This window comes from Pristiophorus japonicus, chromosome Y (assembly GCF_044704955.1).
Source record: "Pristiophorus japonicus isolate sPriJap1 chromosome Y, sPriJap1.hap1, whole genome shotgun sequence".
NCBI classification, from domain to species: Eukaryota; Metazoa; Chordata; class Chondrichthyes; family Pristiophoridae; genus Pristiophorus; species Pristiophorus japonicus.
In genome coordinates, this window is record NC_092011.1 from 38241639 (window position 1) to 38263178 (window position 21540).

At 52.3% G+C, this 21540-nt stretch overlaps 1 protein-coding gene across 1 annotated transcript in view; it reads right to left on the reverse strand.

Moving 5' to 3' along the window:
* Positions 1 to 18028: 18028 nt before the first annotated feature.
* LOC139241092 (kinesin heavy chain-like) overlaps positions 18029 to 21540 on the reverse strand; it is a 97969-nt gene continuing 94457 nt past the window's right edge. The window contains exons 27-28 of the mRNA XM_070869781.1: positions 21182 to 21280; positions 18029 to 18260 (exon numbers count right to left, since the gene is read on the reverse strand). Of these exons, the coding sequence (XP_070725882.1) occupies positions 21202 to 21280 (79 nt within the window). The 3' untranslated portion in view covers positions 18029 to 18260; positions 21182 to 21201. The remainder of the gene's footprint in view (positions 18261 to 21181; positions 21281 to 21540) is intronic.

Sequence of the window (21540 nt, forward strand, 5' to 3'; positions counted from 1 at the left end):
GCCCCTCTCATTCTTCTAAACTCCAGTGAATATAAGCCCAGTCGATCCAGTCTTTCTTCATATGTCAGTCCTGCCATCCAGGGAATCAGTCTAGTGAACCTTCGCTGCACTCCCTCAATAGCAAGAATGTCCTTCCTCAGATTAGGAGACCAAAACTGTACACAATATTCCAGGTGAGGCCTCACCAAGGCCCTGTACAACTGCAGTAAGACCTCCCTGCTCCTATACGCAAATCCTCTCGCTATGAAGGCCAACATGCCATTTGCCTTCTTCACCGCCTGCTGTACCTGCATGTCAACCTTCAATGACTGATGTACCATGACACCCAGGTCTCGTTGCACCTCCCCTTTTCCTAATCTGTCACCATTCGGATAATAATCTACCTGCCTGTTTTTGCCACCAAAGTGGATAACCTCACATTTATCCACATTATACTGCATCTGCCATGCATTTGCCCACGCACCTGACCTGTCCAAGTCACTCTGCAGCCTCTTAGCATCCTCCTCACAGCTCACACCGCCACCCAGCTTAGTGTCATCTGCAAACTTGGAGATATTACACTCAATTCCTTCGTCTAAATAATTGATGTATATTGTAAATATCTGGGGTCCCAGCACTGAGCCCTGCGGCACCCCACTACTCATTGCCTGCCAACGACCTGGACTTGGATACACGGGGCATAATTTCAAAGTTTGCAGATGACACGAAACTCGGAAACAGCGAAAAGAATGGTGACAGAGCTTAGGAGGCCAGAGACAGGCAGACACATGGCAGATTGGAATTTAATGCAGGGAAGGGTGCAGTGGTTGTGTTTTGGTGGGAAGGAGGAGAGGCTATATGGTATAATTTTAAAGGAGGTGTAGGAACAGAGAGACCTGGGGGGTGCCTGTAACACAAATCTTTGAAGGTGGCAGGCCAAGTTGAGAAGGCTGTTACATAAGAACATAAGAAATAGGAGCAGGAGTCGGCCATTTGGCCCCTTGAGCCTGCTCCGCCATTTAATAAGATCATGACTGATCCGATCATGGACTCAGCTCCACTTCCCCGCCCGCTCCCCGTAACCCTTCACTCCCTTATCGCTCAAACATCTGTCTATCTCCGCCTTAAATATATTCAATGTCCCAGCCTCCACAGCTCTCTGGGGCAGAGAATTCCACAGATTTATAACCCTCTGAGAGAAGAAATTCCTCCTCATCTCAGTTTTAAATGGGCAGCCCCTTATTCTAAGACCATGCCTCCTAGTTCTAGTCTCCCCCATCAGTGGAAACATCCTCTCTGCATCCACCTTGTCAAGCCCCCTCATAATCTTGTACGTTTCGATAAGATCATAAGAATTAGGAACAGGAGTAGGCCATCTAGCCCCTCGAGCCTGCTCCGCCATTCAACAAGATCATGGGTGATCTGGCCGTGGACTCAGCTCCACTTACCCGCCCGCTCCCCATAACCCTTAATTCCCTTATTGGTTAAAAATCCATCTATCTGTGACTTGAATACATTCAATGAGCTAGCCTCAACTGCTTTCTTGGGCAGAGAATTCCACAGATTCACAACCCTCTGGGAGAAGAAATTCCTTCTCAACTCGGTTTTAAATTGGCTCCCCCGTATTTTGAGGCTGTGCCCCCTAGTTCTAGTCTCCCCGACCAGTGGAAACAACCTCTCTGCCTCTATCTTGTCTATCCCTTTCATGATTTTAAATGTTTCTATAAGATCACCCCTCATCCTTCTGAACTCCAACGAGTAAAGACCCAGTCTACTCAATCTATCATCATAAGGTAACCCCCTCATCTCCGGAATCAGCCTCGTGAATCGTCTCTGTACCCCCTCCAAAGCTAGTATATCCTTCCTTAAGTAAGGTGACCAAAACTGCACGCAGTACTCCAGGTGCGGCCTCACCAATACCCTGTACAGTTGCAGCAGGACCTCCCTGCTTTTGTACTCCATCCCTCTCGCAATGAAGGCCAACATTCCATTCGCCTTCCTGATTACCTGCTGCACCTGCAAACTAACTTTTTGGGATTCATGCACAAGGACCCCCAGGTCCCTCTGCACCGCAGCATGTTGTAATTTCTCCCCATTCAAATAATATTCCCTTTTACTGTTTTTTTTCCCCAAGGTGGATGACCTCACATTTTCCGACATTGTATTACATCTGCCAAACCTTAGCCCATTCGCTTAACCTATCTAAATCTCTTTGCAGCCTCTCTGTGTCCTCTACACAACCCGCTTTCCCACTAATCTTTGTGTCATCTGCAAATTTTGTTACACTACACTCTGTCCCCTCTTCCAGGTCATCTATGTATATTGTAAACAGTTGTGGTCCCAGCACCGATCCCTGTGGCACACCACTAACCACCGATTTCCAACCCGAAAAGGACCCATTTATCCCGACTCTCTGCTTTCTGTTAGCCAGCCAATTCTCTATCCATGCTAATACATTTCCTCTGACTCCGCGTACCTTTATCTTCTGCAGTAACCTTTTGTGTGGCACCTTATCGAATGCCTTTTGGAAATCTAAATACACCACATCTCCTCTCATTCTTCTGAATTCCAATGAGTAGAGGCCCAACCTACTCAACCTTTCCTCATAAGTCAACCCCCTCATCTCCGGAATCAACCGAGTGAACCTAGTTAAAAAAAAGATACGGGATTTTTGGCTTCATTAATAGAGGCATAAAGTACAAAAGGAAGGAGATTATGTTAAATCTTTCAAAACACTGGTTGGGGCCCAACTGGAGTATTGTGTCCAATTCTGGGCACCGTACTTTAGGGAGGATGTGAAGGCCTGGGAGAGGGTGAAAGGCGATATAGAAATGCAAGTCTTTCTTTTTTGTCTTCGAAACATCCACCTGAGGGAGCAGACACGGCCTGGGTTTAACTGGAACACGGCCCCTCCGACAGTGTGGCATTCCTTCAGTACTGCCCCTCCGACAGTGCGGCGCTCCCTCAGTACTGCCCCTCCAACAGTGCGGCGCTCCCTCAGTACTGCCCCTCCGACAGCGCAGTGCGGTGCTCCCTCTGCACTGCCCCTCCAACAGTGCAGTGCTCCCACAGTACTGCCCCTCCAACAGTGCGGCGCTCCCTCAGTACTGCCCCTCCAACAGTGCGGCACTCCCTCAGTACTGCCCCTCCAACAGTGCGGCACTCCCTCAGTACTGCCCCTCCAACTGTGCGGCGCTCCCTCAGTACTGCCCCTCCGACAGTGCGGCACTCCCTCAGTACTGCCCCTCCAACAGTGCAGTGCTCCCACAGTACTGCCCCTCCGACAGTGCGGTGCTCCCTCTGCACTGCCCCTCCAACAGTGCAGTGCTCCCACAGTACTGCCCCTCCAACAGTGCGGCGCTCCCTCAGTACTGCCCCTCCGACAGCGCAGTGCGGCGCTCCCTCAGTACTGCCCCTCCGACAGTGCGGCGCTCCCTCAGTACTGCCCCTCCGACAGTGCAGTGCTCCCTCAGTACTGCCCCTCCGACAGCGCAGTGCGGTGCTCCCTCAGCACTGCCCCTCCGACAGTGCGGCGCTCCCTCAGTACTGCCCCTCCGATAGTGCAGTGCTCCCACAGTACTGCCCCTCCGACAGTGCAGTGCTCCCTCAGTACTGCCCCTCCGACAGCGCAGTGCGGTGCTCCCTCAGCACTGCCCCTCCAACAGCACAGTGCGGCGCTCCCTCAGCACTGCACGGGAACGTCAGCCTGGATTTATGTGCTGAAGCCTCGGGAGTGGGACTTGAACCCACAACCTTCCCACTCAGAGGAAGTGTGCTAACCTCTAGGCCATGGCTGACGCCACCACAAGGAGTGGTTGAGGCAAATAGCAATGATGCATTCAAGGGGAAGCTGCAATAAGCAGACACACACACAGAAAGGGACGATTGTATCACATACCAAGACAAACATGACATCATGCGGTTTAATGACAAAACATAGAACAATAGAGATGGTTGTGTATCTCTATCTGTGGCTCTCGTTCAGCTACCTGTGCTGACCCTGCACAAAACACACCACACCTCTTACAGATTCAGTTCAGGACGGTGTTTACAGGCAACCATTCCTTTAGCCCGCTAAATAAATAGCAATTCCGTTCAGTTGCAACAGCGAGTTGCATTTGTACGGCACCTTAATCGTCCCAAGGTGCTTTGCAGCAGCATAAATCAGATAAAAAATAGACACGGAGCCACATAAGGAGATATTAGGGACAGGTGACCAAAAGATTGGTCAAAAGAGGGAGGTTTTAAGGAGCATCTTAAAGGAGGAGAGTGAGAGAGATTTAGGAAGGGATAGAGACAGGCTAAGTGAGTGGGCAAAAATTTGTCAGATGGAGTATAATGTGGGAAAGTGTGAGGTTATCCACTTTGGCAGAAAAAAAAAATCAAAGAGCAAGTTATTATTTAAATGGAGAAAGATTGCAAAGTGCTGCAGTACAGCGGGACCTGGGGGTACTTGTACATGAAACACAAAAGGTTAGTATGCAGGTACAGCAAGTGATCAGGAAGGCCAATGGTATCTTGGCCTTTATTGCAAAGGGGATGGAGTATAAAAGCAGGGAAGTCTTGCTCCAGTTATACAGGGTATTGGTGAGGCCACACCTGGAGTACTGCGTGCAGTTTTGGTCTCCGTATTTGCGAAAGGATATACTTGCTTTGGAGGCAGTTCAGAGAAGGTTCACTCGGTTGATTCTGGAGATAGGGGGTTGACTTATGAGGAAAGGTTGAGTAGGTTGGGCCTCTACTCATTGGAATTCAGAAGAATAAGAGGTGATCTTATCGAAATGTATAAGATTATGAGGGGGCTTGACAAGGTGGATGCAGAGAGGATGTTTCCACTGATGGGGGAGACTAGAACTAGGGGGCATAATCTTGAGATGAGGAGGAATTTCTTCTCTCAGAGGGTTGTAAATCTGTGGAATTTGCTGCCTGAGAGAGCTGTGGAGGCTGGGTCATTGAATATATTCAAGACAGAGATAGACAGTTTCTTAAACGATAAGGGGATAAGGGGGCGGGCAGGGAAGTGGAGCTGAGTCCATGATGGGATCAGCCATGATCATATTAAATGGCGGAGCAGGCTCGAGGGGCCGAATGGCCGACTCCTGCTCCTATTTCTGGTGTTTATATTCTTAGGGCCCAGACAGCTGAAAGCACGACGACCAATGTTGGAGCGATGGAAATCGGGGGGATGTACAGAGTCCAGAATTGGAGGAGCACAGATAAGAACATAAGGAATAGGAGCAGGAGTCGGCCATACGGCCCCTCAAGCCTGCTCCGCCATTTAATAAGATCACGGCTGATCTTCTACCTCAACTCCACTTTCCTGCCCGATCTCCATATCCCGATTCCCCTCGACTCCAAAAACCTATCGATCTCAGCCTTGAATATACGCAGAGACTCAGCATCCACAGCCCTCTGGGGCAGAGAATTCCAAAGAATCACAAACGTAGAAAACAGGTGCAGGAGTAGGCCATTTGGCCCTTCGAGCCTGCACCACCATTCAATAAGATCATGGCTGATCATTCACCTCAGTATCCCTTTCCTGCTTTCTCTCCATACCCCTTGATCCCTTTAGCCGTAAGGGTTACATCTAACTCCCTCTTGAATATATCCAATGAACTGGCCTCAACAACTCTCTGCGGCAGGGAATTCCACAGGTTAACAACTCTGGGTGAAGAAGTTTTTACTCATCTCGGTCCTAAATGGCCTACCCCTTATCCTAAGACTGTGTCCCCTGGTTCTGGACTTCCCCAAAATCAGGAACAATCTACCCGCATCTATCCTGTCCCGTCCCATCAGAATCTTGTATGTTTCTATGAGATCCCCTCTCATCCTTCTAAACTCCAATGTATAAAGGCCCAGTTGATCCAGTCTCTCCTCATATGTCAGTCCTGCCATCCCTGGAATCAGTCTGGTGAACCTTCGCTGCATTCCCTCAATAGCAAGAACGTCCTTCCTCAGATTAGGAGACCAAAACTGAACACAATATTCCAGGTGAGGCCTCACCAAGGCCCTGTACAACTGCAGTAAGACCTCCCTGCTCCTATACTCAAATCCTCTCCCTATGAAGGCCAACATGCCATTTGCATTCTTCACGCCTGCTGTACCTGCATGTCAACTTTCAATGACTGATGTACCATGACACGCTGCACCTCCCCTTTCCCTAATCTGCCATCATTCAGATAATATTCTGTCTTCGTGTTTTTGCCCCCAAAGTGGATAACCTCATATTTATCCACATTATACTGCATCTGCCATGCATTTACCCACTCACCTAACCTGTCCAAGTCACCCTGCAGCCTCACAGCTCACACCGCCACCCAGTTTGGTGTCATCTGCAAACTTGGAGATATTACACTCAATTCCTTCATCTAAATCATTGGTGTGTATTGTAAAGAGCTGGGGTCCCAGCACTGAGCCCTGCGGCACTCCACTAGTCACTGCCTGCCATTCTGAAAAGGATCCGTTTATCCCGACTCTCTGCTTCCTGTCTGCCAACCAGTTCTCTATCCACGTCAGTATATTATCCCCAACACCATCTTGCACACCAATCTCTTGTCAAAAGCCTTTTGAAAATCCAAATACATCACATCCACTGGTTCTCCCTTGTCCACTCTATTAGTTACATCCTCAAAAAAGTCCAGAAGATTTGTCAAGCATGATTTCCCTTTCATAAATCCATGCTGACTTGGACCGATTCTGTCACTGCTTTCCAAATGCGCTGCTATTTCATCCTTAATTATTGATTCCAACATTTTCCCCACCACTGATGTCAGGCTAACCGGTCTATAATTACCCGCTTTCTCTCTCCCTCCCTTTTTAAAAAGTGGTGTTACATTCGCTACCCTCCAGTCCATAGGAACTGATCCAGAGTCAATAGACTGTTGGAAAATGATCACCAATGCATCCACTATTTCTAGGGCCACTTCCTTAAGTACTCTGGGATGCAACCCTCTGAGTGAAGAAATTCCTCCTCATCTCTGTCTTAAGTGGCCGACCCCTTATCCTGACACTGTGACCCCTGGTTCTAGACTCCCCAGCCCGGGGGAAGCATCCTCCCTGCATCTACCCTGTCAATCCCCCTCAGAATCTGGTATGTTTCAATGAGATATCTTGGAGGGGTGTAGGGGCTGGAGGAGGTTACAGAGATGGGGAGGGGTGTAGGGGCTGGAGGGGGTTACAGAGATAGAGAGGGGTGTAGGGGCTGGAGGAGGTTACAGAGATAGGGAGGGGTGTAGGGGCTGGAGGAGGTGACAGAGATAGGGAGGGGTGTAGGGGCTGGAGGAGGTTACAGAGATAGGGAGCGGGTGAGGAGGCCATGAAGGGATTTGTAAACAAGGATGAGAATTTTGAAATCGAGGCGTTGCTCAATCGGGAGCCAATGTGGGTCAGCGAGCACAGGGGGTGATGGGTGAGCGGACTGGGTGTGAGTTAGGACACGGGGCAGTGAGCACAGGGGGTGATGGGTGAGCGGACTGGGTGTGAGTTAGGACACGGGGTCAGTGAGCACAGGGGGTGATGGGTGAGCGGGACTCGGTGTGAGTTAGGACACGGGGTCAGTGAGCACATGTGGTGATGGGTGAGCGGGACTCGGTGCGAGTTAGGACACGGGGGCAGTGAGCACAGGGGGTGATGGGCGAGCGGGACTCGGTGTGAGTTAGGACACGGGGCAGTGAGCACAGGGGGTGATGGGTGAGTGGGACTCGGTGCGAGTTAGGACACAGGGGCAGTGAGCACAGGGGGTGATGGGTGAGTGGGACTCGGTGCGAGTTAGGACACGGGGTCAGTGAGCACAGGGGGTGATGGGTGAGTGGGACTGGGTGTGAGTTAGGACACGGGGGCAGCGAGCACTGGGGGTGATGGGTGAGTGGGACTGGGTGTGAGTTAGGACACGGGGGCAGCGAGCACTGGGGGTGATGGGTGAGTGGGACTCGGTGTGAGTTAGGACACGGGGGCAGCGAGCACAGGGGGTGATGGGTGAGCGGGACTCGGTGTGAGTTAGGACACGGGGGCAGTGAGCACAGGGGGTGATGGGTGAGCGGGACTCGGTGCGAGTTAGGACACGGGGCCAGTGAGCACAGGGGGTGATGGGTGAGCGGGACTCGGTGCGAGTTAGGACACGGGGGCAGGGAGTGATGGGTGAGTGGGACTCGGTGTGAGTTAGGACACGGGGCAGTGAGCACAGGGGGTGATGGGTGAGCGGGACTCGGTGCGAGTTAGGACACGGGGGCAGCAGAGTTATGGATGTGCTCAAGTTGAGAGAGTCTGGGAGATGAGAGACTGAAATAGTCAAGTCCAGAGGTAAGAAAGGCACGGATGAGGGTTGCTGTAGTTGGACATTCATTCATTTAATCTCACCGAGAGTCCCTGGGAGTTTGAGACATACCAACGGATGGATTGGTATTATTCCCTGTATCTGTTTCACACCCTCAGCACGTCGCAAAGCGCTTCACAGCCAATGAAGTACCTGTCACCTCCACCACCTAGAGGGACAAGGGCAGCAGGCGCATGGGAACACCACCACCTCCACGTTCCCCTCTGAGTCACTCACCATCCCGACTTGGGAATATATCGGCCGTTCCTTCATCGTCGCTGGGTCACAATCCTGGAACTCCCTCCCTAACAGCACTGTGGGAGCACCTTCACCACACGGACTGCAGCGGTTCAAGAAAGGGCTCACCACCTCCTTCTCAAGGGGCAATTAGGGATGGGCAATAAATACTGGTCTTGCCAGCGATGCCCACAACGAATAAACAAGAAAAACACACAAGTAATAGAAGTGCACACACACACACACGACGGAGTTTATCGTAAGACGTTTAATTTGCAACCCTCAGTTTTTTTCACCCCTTTTGAGTGCCTCACGAGAAGTCAAACATTCGGTGGTGACTGCAGCAGAGCTCCACCTAGTGGACCGCTGATGTAACAACAACAACAAAGGGTCATGTGGCAAGGTCATGTGATCACAGTTCTGTTCAGGGGCCATCTTGTAGCGCGTGTGTGTCCGTTTGTGTCGCTGTGTCTAAGGTGTCACAGTGACGAGATACACACACACGGCCTCACGCCCTCCACCCCTTACAGCCACGATCCTGTTCATACTCCCCCGCCCAACACTAATCAGGATATGCCCAATCTTCCGGACTTTTTGGGGGTTGGGGGGGAAGGGATCGGGACAAATCGGGACATCCCAGAAAAGTCTAGCATGTAAAGCGCACCCCATCTCCACACCGACTCCCTCCCCACACTCTCCTGCATCCTGTGCTGCAGAGCCATTAACACCAGTATCGAAATAGAAGAGACGCCCTCCCCCTCCCCCTCCCCGATCCCCATTTGCCTGCCATTAAACCCCCCCGCCACCCCTCCTCCACTTTCCATGCTATGCGGTTGCCACCATCTGGTGAAAGACCGCAATTTCAACATTTCATAGAATCATAGCATACCACAGCACAGAAACATAAAGTCTTACATTTATATAGCGCCTTTCACGGACGTCTCAAAGCGCTTTGCAGCCGATGAAGTACTTTTTGAAGTGTAGTCGCTGTTGTAATGTAGGAAACGCGGCAGCCAATTTGCACACAGCAAATTCCCACACACAGCAATGTGATAATGACCCAGATAATCTATTTTTGTTATGTAGATTGAAGGATAACTATTGGCCAGGACACACGGGAAAACTCCCCTGCTCTTCTTCGAGATAGTGGCATGGGCTCTTTTACGTCCACCTGAGAGGGCAGACGAGGCCTCGGTTTAACGTCTCATCCGAAAGTACTGCACTGGGAGTGTCAGCCTAGATTTATGTGCTCAAGCCCCCGGAGTGAGACTTGAACCCACAACATGCTGAGACTCAGAGATGCGTGTGCTACCCATTATCATCATAGGCAGTCCCTCGGAATCGAGGAAGACTTGCTTCCACTCTAAACACGAGTCCTTAGGTGGCTGAACAGTCCAATATGGGAACCACAGTCCCTGTCACAGGTGGGACAGATAGACGTTGAGGGAAGGGGAGGGTGGGACTGGTTTGCCGCACGCTCCTTCCGCTGCCTGCACTTGCTTTCTGCACGCTCTCGGCGACGAGACTCGAGGTGCTCAGCGCCCTCCCGGATGCACTTCCTCCATTTAGGGCGGACTGGTCTTTGGGCCAGGGACTCCCAGGTGTGGGTGGGGATGTTGCACTTTATCAGGGAGGCTTTGAGGGTGGTCCCTTGTAACGTTTCCTCTGCCCACGTGGGGCTCGCTTGCCGTGAAGGAGTTCCGAGTAGAGCGCTTGCTTTGGGAGTCTTGTGTCTGGGGGAACTATGCGGACAATGTGGCCCTGCCCAGCGGAGCTGGTCGAGTGTGGTCAGTGCTTCGATGCTGGGGATGTTGGCCTGGTCGAGGACGCTAACGTTGGTGCGTCTGTCCTCCCAGGGGATTTGCAGGATCTTGCGGAGACAGCGTTGGTGGTATTTCTCCAGCGACTTGAGGTGCCTACTGTACATGGTCCATGTCTCTGAGCCATACAGGAGGGCGGGTATCACTACTGCCCTGTAGACCATGAGCTTGGTTCACTGAGCCACAGATGATACATCACCCTTCGTCCCATCCAACTTGCACTGGCTCTGTCGAAGAGCAAACCAGTTAATCCCACTCCCCCACCCTCTCTTTCCCCATATCCCTGCAAATTTCTCTCCTTCAATTATTTCTGCAATTCCCTTTCGAAAGCTACTAATGAATCTGCCTCCACCCTATCAGGCAGTGCGTTCCAAATCCTAACTGTTATTTATGTCTTTAATACCCTTATGAATGACTCCACGAGGTCTGGTATTGTACTTGAGCTGTTGTGACCTTAGTCCCATTTATTGTAACTCCAGAGTGAGACACAAGCGTGGTGGGCAGCCTTTTATACTGGGCCCTGCACACCTGGGCAGGTGACCCTCAGGTCTCCCACCGCAGTGCCCTCTGGTGGCACACCTTATGTGACTATACCGTTAGTACACACGGTCTACATACATGACACTAACTTCTCGCTGAGTAAATAAGCTTTTCCTCAGTTCGCCTCCAGTTCTTTTTCCAATCACCTGAAATCTGGTTCTCGACCCTTCAGCCACTGCAGTGTCTCTTTATTTATTCTATTTAAACCCCTCATGCTTTTGAACCCCTCTATCAAATCCCCCCCTTAACCTTCTCTGCTCTAAGGAGAACAACCCCAGCTTCTCCAGTCTCCCCACACAACTGTAATCTCTTAACCCCGGGTACCATTCCAACCAGAGTTTAAGGAACAGGAGGGAATACGATCAGGATTTATAAAGTGCCCTCCGCCCACACTGCCCTACGAGCAGGGACACCCAGGCAGGAAATTTAACACTGCATCGTACCACTGGCACAGACATGGCTTAACCTAAAATCTAAACTACGGTTGGCAACAGGTCTGTCCCTCTCTCTCCCCCCACACCTCCCCACTGACCCTCACCTTCTCCCGAGGGCTGTCTGAAAATATCGAAAGACTTGTATTTGCAACCTCAGGATGTTCCAAGCACTTTACAGCCAATGAAGTACTTTTTGTGAAGTGTTCTAATGTAGGAAATGCTGCAGTCAATTTTGCGCACAGCAAGCTCCCACAAACAGCAACGTGATTAAAAAAACAGACCATCTGATGATTGAGTGATGGTGATTGAGGGATAAATATCGGCCCCAGGACATCCCTTGCTCTCCTTCGAATTAGTCCACACGAAAGAGCAGATGGGGCCTTGGTTTAACTCCCTCAGTCCTGCCCCTCCAACAGTGCGGCACTCCCTCAGCACTGCCCCTCCAACAGTGCGGCGCTCCCTCAGTACTGCCCTTCCGACAGTGCCGCGCTCCCTCAGTACTGCTCCTCCGACAGTGCGGCACTCCCTCAGTACTGCCCCTCCGACAGTGCGGTGCTCCCTCAGCACTGCCCCTCTGACAGTGCGGCACTCCCTCAGCACTGCCCCTCCGACAGTGCGGCACTCCCTCAGTACTGCCCCTCCGACAGTGCGGCACTCCCTCAGTACTGCTCCTCCGACAGTGCGGCGCTCCCTCAGTACTGCCCCTCCGACAGTGCGGTGCTCCCTCAGTACTGCCCCTCCGACAGTGCGGAACTCCCTCAGTACTGCCCCTCCGACAGTGCGGTGCTCCCTCAGTACTGCCCCTCCGACAGTGTGGCGTTCCCTCAGCAAGGCACTGGGAGTGTCAGCCTAGAATTTTGAGCTCAAGTCCGTGGAGTGGGACTTGAACCCACAACCTTCTGAGTGAGAGACGAGAGTGCTGCCCACTGAGCCACGGCTGACACTGCCTCTGGGAGACGAAAAGAACAGATGGATTTAAAGGGGGCAGCTGGATAAACACGAGGGAGAAAGGAATAGAAGGATATGGTGATGGGGTGAGATGGAGGAGAGGTGGGAGGGGGCATAAACCCTGACACGGAGCGATGGGTGAAACGTCACTGTGCTGCAGACACTGTCATTAAAGCATTTGCGATTAATCTTCATCAGCGGACAACAGATGTCGTGTTGCACACCCTTCCATCACCACGATACCACACCCCTACCCTATTCTAGCACATCCCTCTCATAAAAACATAAACATAAGAACATAAGAAATAGGAGCAGGAGTCGGCCATTCGGCCCCTCGAGCCTGCTCCACCATTTAATACGATCATGGCTGATCTGATCATGGACTCAGCTCCACTTCCCCGCCCACTCCCCTTATCGTTTAAGAAACTGTCTATCTCTGTCTTAAATATATTCAATGTCCCAGCCCCCACAGCTCTCAGGGGCAGAGAATTCCACAGATTTACAACCCTCTGAGAGAAGAAATTCCTCCTCATCTCAGTTTTAAATGGGCGGCCCCTTATTCTAAGACCATGCCCCCTAGTTCTAGTCTCCCCCATCAGTGGGAACATCCTCTCTGCATCCACCCTGTCGAGCCCCCTCATAATCTTATACGTCTTCTGTTCCCTCACCCTGCCACCCCCCCGCCTCTCCCCTGACATCCGGATCTGGACTTGGAGAGGGTTAACAAGCTGGGGAGACAGAATCCACATAAAACCCATGCACGGGAAGGGCGGATAGAGTTCAGCCATGAACTCATTGAATGGCGGTGCAGGCTAGAAGGGCCGAATGGCCTGCTCCTGCACCTATTTTCTATGTTTCTATAAAAAAAATTCTCAAGCAGGTCACCTCGGTGTTTTTTTTTTGTATCTAATGTCTGTGCGGGTATGACTGAAGTCCTTTATTGAAAGGCGTACAGAGTACAGAGTTTACATGCAGTTTATATATACACGCGCACGCACACACACACGCTCGCGCACGCACACACACGCGCAGGGGGACGTGTATACGTATATAAAATATACTCGCTTGGGATGCACAGACGGCAGCAGTCTTCGGTTGGCGTAGAAGGCGCAGTGGAGAAGCAAAGGGGGTGGCGGGCAGCGGCAGGGGGGCTTGGTGGGAGGCTAAAGAGGTGGGGGCGCAGGTGGAATTCAGTCGTGGGCCCCACAGGCGGAGCTGAGATCTGACCACCTCCATAGTCGTTCCTGTACAGCGTTGCCAGTGGGCTGCTTAGCTTCTATTTCTGCATATTTTGCCCCAAAGAGCTCCGACTCTCTTTTTAAATTAAAAAAACAAAGGGGGGATTTAAGTGTCTGATGCCAGCTCGCTATTAGCGATGGTAGATTCTGAGCTATTCAACTGCTGAAGTCTTTTTCCCAAAAGACCACACACTTCTCCTCCTGCCCCCTCAAACAATAATCGTTCAATTTCCTCCCCCGCGCCCCCCCAGAATAAAAGTGGGGGAAATGGGATGAATTGGGTTGCCTTTTCAAAGAGGCTGCACAGTCACGATGGGCCAAATGGCCTCCCTCCACACTCTCTCATTCTACTCCAGCGTTCCAGCGACTGATTCCATTCATTCTCAGATCTCGGGTGTTGAAAGTGTTGAGCTCATAGCAACAGCAGGTGCCCGTTCAGCCCCTCGAGCCTGTTACATTAGGAGGCCATTCAGCCTCTCGAGTCTGTTACATTAGGAACAGGAGGCCGTTCAGCCCCTCGAGCCTGTTACATTAGGAACAGGAGGAGGCCATTCAGCCCCTCGAGCCTGTTACATTAGGAACAGGAGGAGGCCATTCAGCCCCTCGAGCCTGTTACATTAGGAACAGGAGGAGATCATTCAGCCCCTCGAGCCTGTTACATTAGGAACAGGAGGGGGCCGTTCAGCCCCTCGAGCCTGTTACATTAGGAACAGGAGGAGGCCGTTCAGCCCCTTGATCCTGTTACATTAGGAACAGGAGGAGGCCATTCAGCCCCTCGAGCCTGTTACATTAGGAACAGGAGGAGGCCGTTCAGCCCCTCGAGTCTGTTACATTAGGAACAGGAGGAGGCCATTCAGCCCCTCGAGCCTGTTACATTAGGAACAGGAGGAGGCCATTCAGCCCCTCGAGCCTGTTACATTAGGAACAGGAGGAGGCCGTTCAGCCCCTCGAGCCTGTTACATTAGGAACAGGAGGAGGCCATTCAGCCCCTCGAGCCTGTTACATTAGGAACAGGAGGAGGCCGTTCAGCCCCTCGAGCCTGTTACATTAGGAACAGGAGGAGGCCGTTCAGCCCCTCGAGCCTGTTACATTAGGAACAGGAGGAGGCCATTCAGCCCCTTGAGCCTGTTACATTAGGAACAGGAGGAGGCCATTCAGCCTCTCGAGCCTGTTCCGCCATTCAATGATATCATGGTCGATCTGTATCTTAACTCCATCTACCCGCCTTGGTTCCGTAACCGTTGATCCCCTTATCCAACAAAAATCGATCGACCTCAGCGTTGAAATTGTCAATTGATTCCCCGTCAGCCCGCACAGCTTTTTGGGGGAAGAGAGTTCCCGATTCCCACGGCCCTTTGTGTGATGAAGTGCTTCCCGATATCACCCCTGAACAGCCTGGCTCTAATTTTAAGGTAACGCCCCCTTGTTCTGGACTGCCCCCCACCAGAGGCAACAGTTTTTCTCTCTCTGTCTACCCCATCGAGTCGTGAAACCCCCCCCCCCCGATCAGATTGTCCCCTTAATCTTCTACACTCGAGGGAACACACGCCCAGTCTGTGTGTGACCCCTCCTCGGGGTTTAACCCCTTGTACCCCCCCCCCCCCAGGTATCAGTCTGGTCTATCTGCGCCGCTCCCCCTCCCAAGGCCGGGGTGGGGGGGTGGGGTGGAGTTTAAACGGAGCTTCGAGCTGACCTCCCGTGGCATTGCTCCTCCATCCCAGTTAATCGCAGCGTTGCAAGGGAGCGGAAACATTTATAACCCTCGAGGCTGGAGCCGCGAGGACAAATGATTGGCCAGGGTTGCCCCGTGAGGAGTCGCGGCTGTCTCTCGCGGCCACCTCCGCGTGTGGGCGGGCGGGCTGGCGTACGCGGCTCGCGGAACGCCAAACGGGGCTCTCGGGACCTCGGCCGGTGCGCGAGGCTGGTCGATGACTGTTGGCGGGCTATTCGACCGAGGGAGGGAAGGACAATTCGCCAAGGCTTCTTCGGACAGCGCCTCCGAACCCGCAACCTTAAGGTACCTACCGCAACAAGTGCAGCAGGTGCTTGACATGAGGAACAGGAGCGGGAGTCGGCCATTCGGCCCCTCGAGCCTGCTCCGCCATTTAATAAGATCATGGCTGATCCCATCATGGACTCAGCTCCACTATTCCCTTATCGTTTAAGAAACTGTCTATTTCTGTCTTAAATATATTCAATGTCCCAGCCCCCACAGCTCTCTGAGGCAGAGAATTCCACAGATTTACAACCCTCTGAGAGAAGAAATTCCTCCTCATCTCAGTTTTAAATGGGCGGTCCCTTATTCTAAGACCATGCCCCCTAGTTCTAGTCTCCCCCATCAGTGGAAACATCCTCTCTGCATCCACCTTGTCAAGCCCCCTTATTACCTTATACATTTCGATAAGATCACCTCTCATTCTTCTAAACTTCAATGAGTAGAGGTCCAACCTCCTCAACCTTTCCTCATAAGTCAACCACCTCATCCCCGGAATCAACCGAGTGAACCTTCTCTGAACTGCCTCCAAAGCAAGTATATCCTTTCGTAAATACGGAGACCAAAACTGCACGCAGTACTCCAGGTGTGGCCTCACCAATACCCTGTATAACTGGAGCAAGACTTCCCTGCTTTTATACTCCATCCCCTTTGCAATAAAGGCCAAGATTCCATTGGCCTTCCTGATCACTTGCTGTACCTGCATAACTAACTTTGTGTGTTTCAGGTACAGATCCGAGCCACTCCGCCACCAGCAAATCGCGTTCCGAGTCACACACACACACCGCGTCCCGACTTGAACGTATAATGGGCCGCCTCCTGCATTGTCGCTGGGTCGAAATCCTGGAATTAGCATTGAGTACCGTAGACTGGGGGATCAAATCTGGGACTTTCAGATTTGTGCAGATCGGCGATGGAGGAGGAGGGGGGCGGTGAGGGATGAATTGCAGGTCCCTCCGCAATGGGCTCTCTTGCAGCGAGAGCAGGAACAGCAGCGTCAATTGTGCTGTGAAGAGTAAGCTGCTTAAATCGGGTTAGTGTTGGGTGGAATCCCTCACGTGGAGTATGACCAGTCTGCTGTCAGTAGTCAACAACAACGTGTATTTATACGGTGCCTTTAACGTAGTGAAACATCCCAAGACGCTTCACAGCAGTGTTACAAGATTTTTTTTTAATTTGACAGCAAGCCACCTAAGGAGAAATTAGGGCAAATGACCAAAAGCTGGGTCAAAGAGGGAGGTTTTAAGGAGCGCCTCGAAGGAGGAGAGAGAGGCAGAGAGGTTTAGGGAGGGAGTTCCAGAGCTTGGGGCCCAGGCAACAGAAGGCACGGCCGCCGATGGTGGAGCGATTATAATCAGGGATGGTCAGGAGGGCAGAGTTAGAGGAGTGCAGAGATCTTGGGAGGTTGTGGGGCTGAAGGGGGTTACAGAGGTAGGGAGGGGGTGTAGGGGCTGGAGGAGGTTACAGAGATAGGGAGGGGTATAGGGGCTGGTGGAGGTTACAGCGATAGGGAGGGGTGTAGGGGCTGGAGGGGGTTACAGAGATAGGGAGGGGTGTAGGGGCTGGAGGAGGTTACAGAGATAGGGAGGGGTGTAGGGGCTGGAGGAGGTTACAGAGATAGGGAGGGGTGTAGGGGCTGGAGGAGGTTACAGAGATAGGGAGGGGTGTAGGGGCTGGAGGGGGTTACAGAGATAGGGAGGGGTGTAGGGGCTGGAGGAGGTTACAGAGATAGAGAAGGGTGTAGGGGCTGGAGGAGGTTACAGAGATAGGGAGGGGTGTAGGGGCTGGAGGGGGTTACAGAAATAGGGAGGGGTGTAGAGCTGGAGGAGGTTACAGAGATAGGGAGGGATGTAGGGGCTGGAGGGGGTTACAGAGATAGGGAGGGGTGTAGAGGCTGGAGGGGGTTACAGAGATAGGGAGGGGTGTAGGGGCTGGAGGGGGTTACAGAGATAGGGAGGGATGTAGGGGCTGGAGGTGGTTACAGAGATAGGGAGGGATGTAGGGGCTGGAGGTGGTTACAGAGATAGGGAGGGGTGTGGGGGCTGGAGGAGGTTACAGAGATAGGGAGGGGTGTAGGGGGCTGGAGGAGGTTACAGAGATAGGGAGGGGTGAGGAGGCCATGGAGAGATATAGAGGAGTGCAGACACAGCCTAATCCCAAGGATTCGAAGCCCATTAGCCGCAGATAACACAACTGTTTCTGCAGAGAAATTGAGAAAGACTTCAGCAGTTAAGTTGACCGTTTGGCCTCAAACCTCTTTCTGGCTCTCTACTTGAAAGGTTTTAAAAAGTGAAAGTGTATTCATGCTTGGACAATCCTCAACCCACTCACACCCGGCCTCCGCCCCCCAAAATACTGGAAAGCCTATTTATAGGATAGAAAACGGCATTTGTCGGTAAAGTACACCAGCGCTGGGAGTAGTCACAGACATGGACAGGGACAAGACACACACACACACACACACACACACAAATAGCCAGGACAGATCAAGAAGGAACAGTTCCTTCAGCTGAACGTTGGTCGGGAGAGCTTGCAGAGAGAGGAAAGGGCAGTGTTGACGACAGCAGTTTCTCCTGTCCCATCCCCCGCGTGCACGCCCTCCACCCAAGGCTCGCTCGGTAAAGGGGGGCGACGCGGGGGGGAAGAGACGGGGAAGATGGGAAGAGTACAATTAATGACAGAGTGGGAGCCGCAGTCATTGTTCGACAGGTTCCAGGCCAGCGTCAATCGCTTGCTGCCTCAAAGCCTCCTCTCTGGCACCTGTGAAACAAAGAAAAAAATATTACACAAGGAGATACGAATGGAGTATGGCGGGATGGAGTATAAAAGCAGGGAAGTCTTGCTCCAGTTATACAGGGTATTGGTGAGGCCACACCTGGAGTACTGCGTGCAGTTTTGGTTTCCGTATTTACGAAAGGATAAACTTGCTTTGGAGACAGTTCAGAGAAGGTTCACTCGGTTGATTCCGGAGATGAGGGGGTTGACTTATGAGGAAAGGTTGAGTAGGTTGGGCCTCTACTCATTGGAGTTCAGAAGAATGAGAGGTGATCTTATGGAAACGTATCAGATTATGAGGGGGCTCGACAAGGTGGATGCAGAGAGGATGTTCCCACTGATGGGGGAGACTAGAACTAGGGGGCATGGTCTTAGAATAAGGGGCCACCCATTTAAAACTGAGATGAGGAGGAATTTCTTCTCTCAGAGGGTTGTAAATCTGTGGAATTCTCTGCCCCAGAGAGCTGTGGAGGCTGGGACATTGAATATATTTAAGACAGAAATAGACAGTTTCTTAACCGATAAGGGGATAAGGGGTTATGGGGAGCGGGCGGGGAAGTGGAGCTGAGTCCATGATCGGATCAGCCATCATCGTATTAAATGGTGGAACAGGCTCGAGGGGCCGAGTGGCCAACTCCTGCTCCTATTTCTTGTTCTTATGAAGCAGGAGCAGGAGGAGGCCATTCGGCCCCTCGAACCAACTACATAATTCAGTGAGATCACGGCTGATCTTCTACCTCAACTCCACCTTCCTGCACTGCCCCCCCATAGAGAACCATAGAACTAAACAGCACGGAGGGAGGCCATTCGGCCCATCGTGTCCGAGCCGGCCGACCAAGAGCTACCCAGCCTAATCCCACTTTCCCGCTCTCGGTCCGTAGCCCTGTAGGTTACGGCACTTCAAGCGCACATACAAATATGGTGAGGGTTTCTGCCTCTACCACCCTTTCAGGCCGTGAGTTCCACCCCAGACCCCACCACCCTCTGGGTGAAGACATTTCCCCTCAAATCCTCTCTAAACCTCCCCCCCAATTACTTTAAATCTGTGTCCCCTGGTTGTTGACCCCTCTGCTAATATCCCTCGATTTCCTCAATATCCAAAAATCTCTCGATCTCAGCCTTGAATATACTCAACGACTGAGTCTCCACAGCCCTCTGGGGCAGAGAATTCCAAAGATTCACCCCCCTCTGAGTGAAGTAATTCCTCCTCATCTCAGTCCTAAATGGCCGACCCCTTATCCTGAGACTGTGTGACCCCTGGTTCTAGACTCCCCAGCCCGGGGGGAAACACCCTCCCTGCATCTACCCTGCCAATCCCCCTCAGAATCTGGTCTGTTTCAATGGGATCACCTCTTATTCTTCTAAACTCGAGAATATCGGCCCAGTCTGCTCAATCTCTCCTCATAGGACAATCTCCCCATCCCAGGAACCAGTCTGGTGAACCTTTGTTGCACTCCCTCTACGGCAAGTATATCCTTCCTTAGGTAAGGAGACCAACCCTGTCAAGGCCCCGCATAATCTTATCATCATAGGCAGTCCCTCGAAATCGAGGAAGACATCTTGTACATTTCAATAAGTACACCTTATTGGGTCTGGAGTCACCTATAGGCCAGACGGGGTAAGGCCGGCAGATTTCCATCCCGAAAGGACATAAGTGAACTAGACTGGGTTTTTACGACAATCCTGTAGTGTCAGGGTCACCATTACTGAGCATCGAAGCACTGACCACACTCGACCAGCTCCGCTGGGCAGGGCCACATTGTCCGCATGGTCCCCAGACACGAGACTCCCAAAGCAAGCGCTCTACTCGGAACTCCTTCACGGGCAAACGAGCCAAAGGTGGGCAGAGGAAACGTTACAAGGGACCACCCTCAAAGCCCTCCCTGATAAAGTGCAACATCCCCACCGACACCTGAGAGCCCCTGGCCCAAAGACCAGTCCGCCCTAAGTGGAGGAAGTGCATCCGAGAGCGTGCAGAAACCAAGCGCAGGCAGCGGAAGGAGCGTGCGGCAAACCAGTCCCACCCTCCCCTTCCCTCAACGTCTATCTGTCCCACCTGTGACAGGGACTGTGGTTCCCGTATTGGACTGTTCAGTCACCTCAGGACTCGTGTTTAGAGTGGAAGCAAGTCTTCCTCGATTCCGAGGGACTGCCTGTGATGATGATGGTGATACTGAGATGAGCTTTTTAATCCCAGATTTATTTAATTAACTGAATTTAAATCCCTAAGGTGCCGTGGTGCGATTTGAACTTGTAAACCCCCTCACTCCCCGCCCGCCCCACACAGGTGCTGCATCTAGCTGATTCACAACACCCGCGTGCAAAACTACTCTACATTGGAGTTGCAGTGAGTTACCCCGCACGGGCAGTCTGCCGTAATAACGGAACCGGAATCTAGCAACGGAAACGGTCATCGTCATCATGGGCCGTCCCTCGGAATCGAGGGAGACTTGCTTCCACTCTAACAGTCCCTGTCACAGGTGGGACAGACAGACGTTGAGGGAAGGGGAGGGTGGGGCAGGTTTGCCGCACGCTCCTTCCGCTGCCTGCGCTTGGTTTCTGCATGCTCTCGGCGACGAGACTCGAGGTGCTCAGCGCCCTCCCGGATGCACTTCCTCCACTTCGGGCGAACTGGTCTTTGGGCCAGGGACTCCCAGGTGTCGGTGGGGATGTTGCACTTTATCAGGGAGGCTTTGAGGGTGGTCCCTTGTAACGTTTCCTCTGCCCACCTTTGGCTCGTTTGCCCGTGAAGGAGTTCCGAGTAGAGCGCTCGCTTTGGGAGTCTCGTGTCTGGGACATGCGGACAATGTGGCCCTGCCCAGCGGAGCTGGTCGAGTGTGGTCAGTGCTTCGATGCTGGGGGTGTTGGAAATGGAGCACGGTAACAGAAGCAAAAGAATGGGGTACCTGCACTTGGAGCTTGGCCATTAGCTTGCAGCAGTTTGCTGCTGGAAAACGTAGAGTTTTGACTGGTCCTCGGCTTTGTAGCCACAGTGTGACTCGTTCCTGCAATCACAGAATCGTAGCATCACGCAGCGCAGGAGGATCCCACTGGGCCCATCGTTGCCCGTGCTGTGCCGGCTCTGTGACAGAGCGACCCAATCAGTCCCACTCCCCCCTCTGCCCTTTCCCCCACAGCCCTGTGAATTTTCCCCCTTCCAGTATTTACCCAATTCCCGGTTTGAAAGTCGCGATTGAATCTGCTCCCACCGCCCTTTCAGGCAGCGCGTTCCCGATCACAACAACTGGCTGCGTAAACACATTCT